General features: G+C 51.0%; 1 protein-coding gene across 1 annotated transcript in view; it reads right to left on the reverse strand.

The window, feature by feature from the left end:
• Positions 1 to 1,227: 1,227 nt before the first annotated feature.
• The window catches only part of KLHL22 (kelch-like family member 22), a 52,133-nt gene continuing 44,641 nt past the window's right edge, over positions 1,228 to 8,719 (reverse strand). Inside the window, exons 6-7 of the mRNA XM_011986060.1 lie at positions 6,130 to 6,363; positions 1,228 to 2,151 (exon numbers count right to left, since the gene is read on the reverse strand). Coding sequence (XP_011841450.1) covers positions 1,786 to 2,151; positions 6,130 to 6,363 — 600 coding nt within the window. The 3' untranslated portion in view covers positions 1,228 to 1,785. The remainder of the gene's footprint in view (positions 2,152 to 6,129; positions 6,364 to 8,719) is intronic.

An 8,719-nucleotide genomic window follows, 5' to 3' on the forward strand; every position in this document is an offset into this window, starting at 1 on the left:
GCCCTGGCCTGCCAGGTGGTAGCAGAGATACAGGAAGTGCTGGGTCTGAGACCCACAGAGTGGGGTTCCTACTCTGAACCCCACCCTCGGGAGAAGGGAGATGACACTGGAGTGTGTAGCCATCCTGCCCCACCGGGGCTCAACATCGGGTCTGCTACCCTAAGGCAATGTCATGTTTCCTCAGGGGTACTCAGGGCCCAGGACAGTGAGGAAGGTCTTCAGGTCTCACACACACCCACATACCACAGCCCTGGAGGCACAGGCCAACTCCGAGGGATTTGCCTCTACTCTCAAGAATCTTTGGGGTATCCATTTAGGAGAGCCCAGAGTGACTGATGATCCCCCCTCCCCATCCCCTCTCCTCCCATCAAGCAGCACACTGCCCCTTTCTCTTCCGGGACAGGATGCCAGCAAAAACACATGGCTGTCCCCATGCTCTGCCCAGTCAACTGGGAGAGGATGGGGCCTTGGCCAGTTACAGCTCTGTCTGCAGGATGGCTCTGGGCACAAGGCCCATAGTAGGAGTCTGCAGGTGCAGACCCTGTGAGGGCATCTAGATGGAAGAAAGCTTCGTGTGGTGCAGCCCTGTGGTCACGCTGGTGTGGACTCACAGCCCATCCATGCAGGGTGCAGGCTAAGCCTGGTGGTCTCAAGAGGGCAAGAAAAGCACCGGGACAGGTGAAAAGGGGAGGGTCCCAGCTGCTGTGCCAGTGTGGTCCTTGAGACTGGGTGTCTAAGGGTTACCTGGAAAACCTGTAGCACATGCAGATCCCCTCCCCAGCACACTCAGCTTTAGGAGGTTGGGAAGAGCCGGGCACAGGCCAGAGGGGCCACCCTCCATGCCCCTGTGATGCTGCCCCGCTCCCAGGTGCTGAGGCTCTGGCTCCCTGACCCTCTCAGGCTGAGAGACTCCTAACTAGAGCTGAACTGAAATTCTGCGTGCTGCCCTGGTTGGGAGACAAGTTCCACACCAGAAAAGACACTCAAGTGGGCTACACAACCACCTGTCACCAGACCAGGGCAAGTTCCAGCTTTCCCACTGACTGCCCTGTTAGCTTGTGGAGTTGACTGTGCTTCCCTCTCAGGCAGGGTCTTCCTAGTGCCACTTGGCTTCTGGCCTGGGCTTCCACAGCCTCCCAGACGGCAGCTCTGACCCCAGAAGCCACACTTCCCAGGGATGCAGCTTGGATGCACTGTGGAAAGGAACTGAGGCTGTGGCTACAGAAAAACAGTTAACACCTTCTGTAAGATGCTTTATTTCATTGATCAACAACATGGGGTCTAAAAACCCAGCGGGAGGGGTCTTTTTATCACAGAGCCAGTCCCAGGAGAGCTGACGCATCTCTGCTCCTCTGCCCCTCAGGAGCTCTCATCCTCCAACCCCAGCTACTCCCACAGGCCCACCCCATTCACAGAAAGAGGGCTGCCACGTACCTCAGCCCCCCTGCCCAGGCTGTCAGCTCCCAGGTCCCTTTGGATAAGGACTGATCTAGGCAGGGAGGAAAGAGAAGGCCAACCCCTCCAGGGCTCACTGAGGAAGACCAAAGCCTTTCAGAAGCATTTCCTGCTGTGATGTAATCCACAGGCCGGGATCTGCACGGCCCTGAGATGCCTGCGGCAGGCTGGCCAAGGGGCTGGTGTGAAGAAAGAGGGCAGGGCCCCCAAGCTGTGGCCAACAGGGGCAGGGGGTCCTGCCCTGGAGTAAAGTGCTGTGGCCTAGGCTGCGTGGGTTTCACTGCCCTGCAGCCCCAGCCGCCCTTCCCTCTGACACCAGGCACAGGAAGCCTAGTCCTCACTGGAGTTGTCAAACTCCTCCCAGTCAGACACACTCATCACCTCAGAGGCAAAGTCCGGGTCGGCCTGGCTGCGGTCAGGGGTACCGCGGGGCGGCTCGAGGAGCAGGGAGCGAGGCAAGGTGAGCACACAGGCCGCCAGGCCTGAGATGGAGTTGTCCAGCTGGGGCCCCTCCTCCCAGCAGTCCTTCTCCACATCGTAAATGTGCACATAGCCCGTGCGGCTGCCACGGTTGTGTGAGCGGCCACCTAGCACATAGATCCTGTTGTCCAGCACGGCAATGCCAGGCTCACCGTGCCCAGCAGGGAGTGGGCAGACGGAAGACCACTGTCCAGACGTGCAGCTGTAGCAGGCCACCTGCAAAGCCAAGGCCAGAATAAAGCCCAGCACCTGCTGGGACAAGGCTGCCAGCTCCCCTACAAGCCCACTGACCAAGGTGGCCATAGTTACCCACCATTCCGACAGGTCAGACCCCCTGGAAGGATGGCACAGGGCCAGTGTTGAAACATCCTGCCCATGGGCTAGGCTGCTGCTCTCTCACTCAGGGATGGCTGAGTCTGCAGGAGCCTGTCTTTTGGGCCCTCCCCTAGAATGATCCAATTCCCTCTGGCTTTGCTTGAGCCTAGCCCTTCCTTCAGGCCACCTGGCCCTAAGCCAGTCTCTGCCCTCAAGTGTGTGGCTATGCCCCCATCAGCATGTGGTTGTTCCCCATGTCTGAGGGCACTGCTTCTCTCCCCTCCAGGAAACGGAAGCTGCCTGAGAAACAGGGACTCCACTGAAATGTCTTCAGCCTCACCTGCAGCACTCAACACAGGCAGCAGGACAGGGGGAGGAGACAGAAAGTGGAAGTAATTCCTTGCGGAGTAATCAACATCAACATTCTCTTGTCTTCAAAATTGTCCAAAACAGTAAACAAAGACATGGAAAAATGTTCAACCTACTAGTAATTCAAGAAATACAAAATCAAAACATCAGAGACAAATTTTCCAACTATTAACTAGCAACCACTGCAGAGAAGAAAAATCACAAAACCCAATGCTGGTGAGGGTGTGGTAAAGCCATACTACTATGTATCTGTCTGACATGCCAGAAAAGGAATTTGGCAATAAGTATTAAGAGCCATGAAAATCTTATCTTCTTAACTGATTAGCCGTTTTTGGTTCTCTAGCTATGGTGGCAGAATAGTGGCCCTCAAAGATGTCTAGTTCCTAATCTCCAGAATATGCTACCTTAAGTGGCCAAAGGGGCTTTGCAGATAGGATCGAGGGTGCGAGAATACAGAAAAAAAAAAAAAGAATTAAAGGTGCAGACCCTGAGATGAGGCAGTTTTCCTGGATTTTCCAGGTGACCCATCCAATTGCATGAGCCCTTAAAAGTGGAAGGGGAGAGGCTGGGCACAGTGGCTCACACCTGTAATCCCAGCACTTTGGGAGGCCAAAGCGGGCGGATCACAAGGTCAAGAGATCGAGATCATCCTGGCCAACACGATGAAGCCCCGTCTCTACTAAAAATACAAAAATCAGCTGGGCATGGTGGCACATCCCTGTAACCCCAGCTACTCGGGAGGCTGAGGCAGGAGAATCGCTTGAACCCAGGAGGCGAAGGGTGCAGTAAGCCAAGAGCACCACTGCACTCCAGCCTGGTGACAGAGCGAGACTCCATCTCAAAAAAAAAAAAAAAAAAAAGTGGAAGGGGAGGCTGGGGGTGGTGGCTCACACCTGTAATCCCAGCACTTTGGGAGGCTGAGGTGCATGGATCACCTGAGGTCAGGAGTTTGAGACCAGCCTGGCCAACATGGCAAAACTCCATCTACTAAAAACACAAAGATTAGCTAGGTGTGGTGGCGAACACCTGCAGTCCTCCCAGCTACTCAGGAGGCTACGGCAGGAGAATCGCCTAAACCCAGGAGGCAGAGGTTGCAGTTAGCTGAGATTGCACCACTACCCCCCAGCCTGGGTGACAGACCAAGACTCCATCAAAAGAAAGGAAGGGTAAAGCCAGACGAGAGAGCTGAGAAGTGAGGAGGACTCAACCTGCCATTGCTGGCTTTGAAGATGAAGCACCCCGAAGCCAGGAAAAGTGGGGACCTTTAGAAGCCAAGAAGGCCCTCAGCTGACAGCTAGCAAGGAAATGGGACTGCAACTGCCAGGGACTGAATTCTTCTAACCACCTGGGTGAGCAAGGAGGCAGATCCCCACTAGGGTCTCCACAAAGGAAAGATGCCCTGACCACACCCTGGTTTTAGCCTGGCAAGGCCCTGTCAGAGGACTTGTGAATGCAGAATACATTTATCTTAAGTTGCTAAGTTTGTGGAGATAGGTTACTGCAGCAATAGAAAATGAATGTGCTGGTCCGGAGGATCTCACAAGCAGAGGGCCTGTTAAAACCCAGATTGCGAAGCCCCACCCTCAGGGCTTCTGAATCAGTGGGTCTGAGGTGCTTCATCACACAGCATTCCCAGGTGATGCAGACTCTGTTAGTCTGAGAATCACACTTTGAGAACTGTGGCATGAACCTAAGGAAATAATCCAAAATACTTGAAAAGTCCAACAAAGCAACTGTTACTTGTCATGTTATTTGGAATAGTTAAAGCTCAGACACAAGAGGGGATTATGAAGATTGAGTGTTAAACTGGAAAATGCCCAGGACAAAAGTCACTGAGAGAAGCAGAATGGGATATAGGATGCTCTTTTTTGTTTGTTTGTTTGTTTGTTTGTTTGAGACAAGGTCTCGCTCTGTCACTCAGGCTGGAGTGCGGTGGCACCATCACTGAGGTTCACTGCAGTCTCAACCTCCTGGGCTCAGGTGATTCTCTCTCAGCCTCCCAAGTAGCTGGGACCACAGGTGCAAGCCACCATGCCCGACTAATTTTTTTTTGTATTTTTAGTAGAGATGGGGTTTCACCCTGTTGCCCAGGCTGGTATCAATTCCTGGACTCAAGCCATCCACCTGCCTTGGCTTCCCAAAGTGTAGGGATTACAGGCGTGAGCCACTGTGCCCAGCTCAGAACGGGATGCTTTCAGGCAGAAAACATACACGGTCAATACTGAAGATGGTCATATGGAAAAACAGTGCTGCAGGGGCCTGATTATAAATGCTTTTCCTCACCCATCTCTATTTTTTTTCTTTTTTTGAGACGGAGTCTTGCTCTGTTGCCCAGGCTGGAGTGCAGTCGTGCGATCTCAGCGCACTGCAACCTCCGCCCCCCGGGTTCCAGCGATTCTCCTGCCTCAGCCTTCCCAAGTAACTGGGATTATAGGCGCCCACCAGAGCACCTGGCTAATTTTTGTATTTTTAATAGAGATGGGGTTTCACCATCTTGGCCAAGCTGGTCTTGAACGCCTGACCTAGAGATCCACCCGCCTCGGCCTCCCAAAGTGCTGCAATTACAGGCGTGAGCCACCATGCCTGGCCACCCATCTCTATTTTTTAAAGTTCCTGCAATGTGGTTATATTAACTTTATAATAAAAGTTTTGTTCTTTTGTTTGTTTTGTTTTGTTTTTAATAGAGACAGGGTCTCATTCTGTCACTGAGGCTGGGGAACAGCAGTGTGATCATAGCTCAATGAAGCCTCCAACTGCTGGGCTGAAACGATCCTCCCACCTCAGCCTCCTGAGTAGCTAGGACTACAGGTATGTGCCGCCAGCCTGACTCTAAAAGGCTTTTTTTTTGAGACAAGGCCTGGCTCTGTCACCCAGGCTGGAGTGCAGTGGCGTGGTCTCAGCTTACCGCAACCTCTGCCTCCTGGGCTCAAACCATCCCCCCACCTCAGCCTCCCAAGTAGCTGAGATTACAGGCATGCACCACCACACCTGGCTAATTTTTGTATTTTTGTAGAGATGGGGTTTCAACATGTTGCCCAGGCTGGTCTCAATCTCCTGAGCTCAAGCGATCCTCTCACCTTGGCTTCCCAAACTGCTTGGATTACAGGCATGTGCCACCACATCCGGCCTAAAAGTTTTTAAGAATAATAAGCAAAGGTAGATGTGTATGTGTATGATACTGTCATGGTGACATCTGTCCAAACCTACAGAATGTACCAAGAGTGAACACTGTGGACTCTGGTTGATGGTGACGCATCAATGCAGTTTCTACAACTGTGACATATCCACCCCTGTGGAGCGAGAGGTCTGCAGTGGGGAGGCTGTATGTGTATGCAGGGAAAAAGGGGTGTATGGAAACTGTACCTTCCACTTAATTTTGCTGTGAACCTAAAACTGCTTTGAAAAATAGTCTATTTTAAAAAGGCACATGTTTCAATTACATTTTCCATCAACAACAACTGAGAGGGTTGGGAATGATGACGGGTGTGGACAGCCCCCGGCCCCACTCACCTGGTGCACATCCCTCCTGTATCCGGCATCATTGTTGCTGCCCCCGATCACATACAGCTTGCTGAGGAGGGTCGCCATGCCGTGCCAGGCGCGCCGCACAGGCCCATCAGCCAGTGTGTGCCAAGTGTTGCTGCCTGGGTCGTAGCAGTGTGTCTCTTTCAGGTAATCCTCCCCTCTGCGGCCGCAGGTGATATACATCTTCCCCTCCAGCGTCGCGCCTGCGTGGGCATACACCTGTGTGGAGCCACCAGGAGAAATGGCATGAGAGGGCAGTGAGGAAGGGTGGCTGGGTACTCTGTCAAGGCCAATCACCACCCCACATCTGCCTGACAACACTGTGAGGCTGCACCACTTCCCACTTACTCCTCACATACGGACAAGAATCCTCCCTCGATTCTCATGGGACATACTGTCTTTGTCACTGACCTCTAACCTCTTCCCAATAGGGGATACATCTATAGACTCAGAGATGAAATGTAACCTTTGTCTTTCCTTTGCCCCTAAAGTTAACATCTGCATGGGGGAACTCCAAGAAAATAAAAGCATTTTTTTCAAGCCAGTCTGGGAGAAGCCACAGAACCCTGGGGACTGCTGACCTGCCCTCAGTGGCCTGCACCCCTCCCCCACTCCCACTGGACATGCAATCCTCCGGGCCTGCTGACCCTGCTTTCAAAATCTGTTTGTAAATAATATCTGACATCAAACTTATGATGTGGGGAGAAAAATACACATGGCTCTGGATCCTGGTCCTGAATCTTTTGTGGGCTTTTTACCTTCCCTCTGGTGGGCTATCTCTACAGGCCCAGCCTGCCCCCATCACGGGAACCTCTTACCTTGGCCCCAAGGTAAGAGAACCCACCCCTCACACCGAGCAGGCCAACAGAAGGCCCCAAGGCAAGGCCCTGGGTGTTTTGAGGGTAGAGGAGCCCCTCAGGGTGTGAAGCCTCCAGAGCTATGTCACTGGGCAAGTCACTAACACTGAGGCCATGTGGGCGACAAAACAAGAGTCTAGAGAGGTGGACAAAGCAGTGGGGAGGAAGAAAACACACCAAGGGTTTGGTTTAGGTCTTCTCCTATCACCAGTAAGGGTCTGGGGGGTTTTTCTTTTTTTTTTAGACGGAGTCTCGCTCTGTCACCAGGCTGGAGTGCTATGGCGTGATCTCGGCTCACTGCAACCTCCGACTCCCTGGTTCAAATGATTCTCCTGCCTCAGCCTCCCAAGTAGCTGGGATTACAGGCATGCACCACCAAGCCCAGCGAATTTTTGTATTTTTAGTAGAGACAGGGTTTCACCATGTTGGCCAGGATGGTCTCGATTTCCTGACCTTGTGACCTGCCTCAGCCTCCCAAAGTGCTAGGATTATAGGCATGAGCCACCACACCCAGCTGAGGTTTTTCTTTTGAATTAAACTTTCAATTTTGAGATAAGTGTAGAGTAACGTATAGTTGGAAGTAACAATACAGAGGTCCCATGTGTCTTCCTTCCGCAATGGTAAGAGCCTGTGTCACTATATCACAGTGCCACCAGGATCCCAAGGGGCTGCCCTTTAGGGTGACACCCACTCACCTCCCTTACCCTAATCCCTTCCTTAAGCCCTGGAAACCACCAATCTCTTCTCTATTTCTACCATTTTGTAACTTCAAGAGTGTTGTCTGAATTAAATCAGTATACAACCTTCTGACATTGGCTTTCTACCCCAACCCAGGTTCTACCAAGTTATTGCATGTACAGGTTGAGTACATTCAAAATCTGAGACTTTTTGAGTACATACATGGCACTCAAACGAAATGCATTTCAGACTTTTGGATAAGAAATGCTAAAGCAGTAACTATAATGCAAAGATTCCAAAATCTGAAAAAATCTGAAATCCAAAACACTTCTGGTCCCCAGCATTTCAGATAAGGGGTATTCAACATGTACCAATAGTTAGTTCCTTTTCTATTGTTGAGTAGTATTCCATGTGTATCCACCACAGCTTGTTTAACCATTCACTGTTGAAAACATCTGATTTGTTTCCAGTTTCTGGCTATTACCAATAAAGCTACTATTAATCTTCATGTACAGGTAAGTTTTTAAAAATTTTTTATTTTTTGAGACAGGATCTTGGTCTATTGCCCATGCTGGAGTATAGTGGCAAAATCTTGGCTCACTGCAACTTCTGCCTCCTGGGTTCAAGCAATTCTCATGCCTCAGCCTCCCGAGTAGCTGGGATTACAGGCACGCATCACCATGCCTGGCTAACGTATACAGAGTAGTTTTCATTTCTCTAGGATAAACACCCAGGATGGTAACTGCTGGGTCACATGATAGTTGGAAGAACTGCCAGATCTGTTTTCCAGAGTGGCTGTACCATTTCACATTCCTATCAGCAATGCATGAGCATAGTTTCCCTGCACAGTCACCAGTATTTTGTACTGTCACTACTTTTTATTTTAGTCATCCTGAAGTAGTTCTCTCACTGTGGCTTTAATCTGCATCTCCCTAATAGCTAATAATGTTACACATCTCCTTATATGCTTATTTGCCATCTGTATATCCTCTTCAGTGAAATGCTTCTTCAACTCTTTTGCCTTCTTTTTTTTTTTTTTT

The sequence above is a fragment of the Mandrillus leucophaeus genome, unplaced genomic scaffold (genome assembly GCF_000951045.1).
Source record: "Mandrillus leucophaeus isolate KB7577 unplaced genomic scaffold, Mleu.le_1.0 Scaffold291, whole genome shotgun sequence".
Taxonomy (NCBI): Eukaryota; Metazoa; Chordata; class Mammalia; order Primates; family Cercopithecidae; genus Mandrillus; species Mandrillus leucophaeus.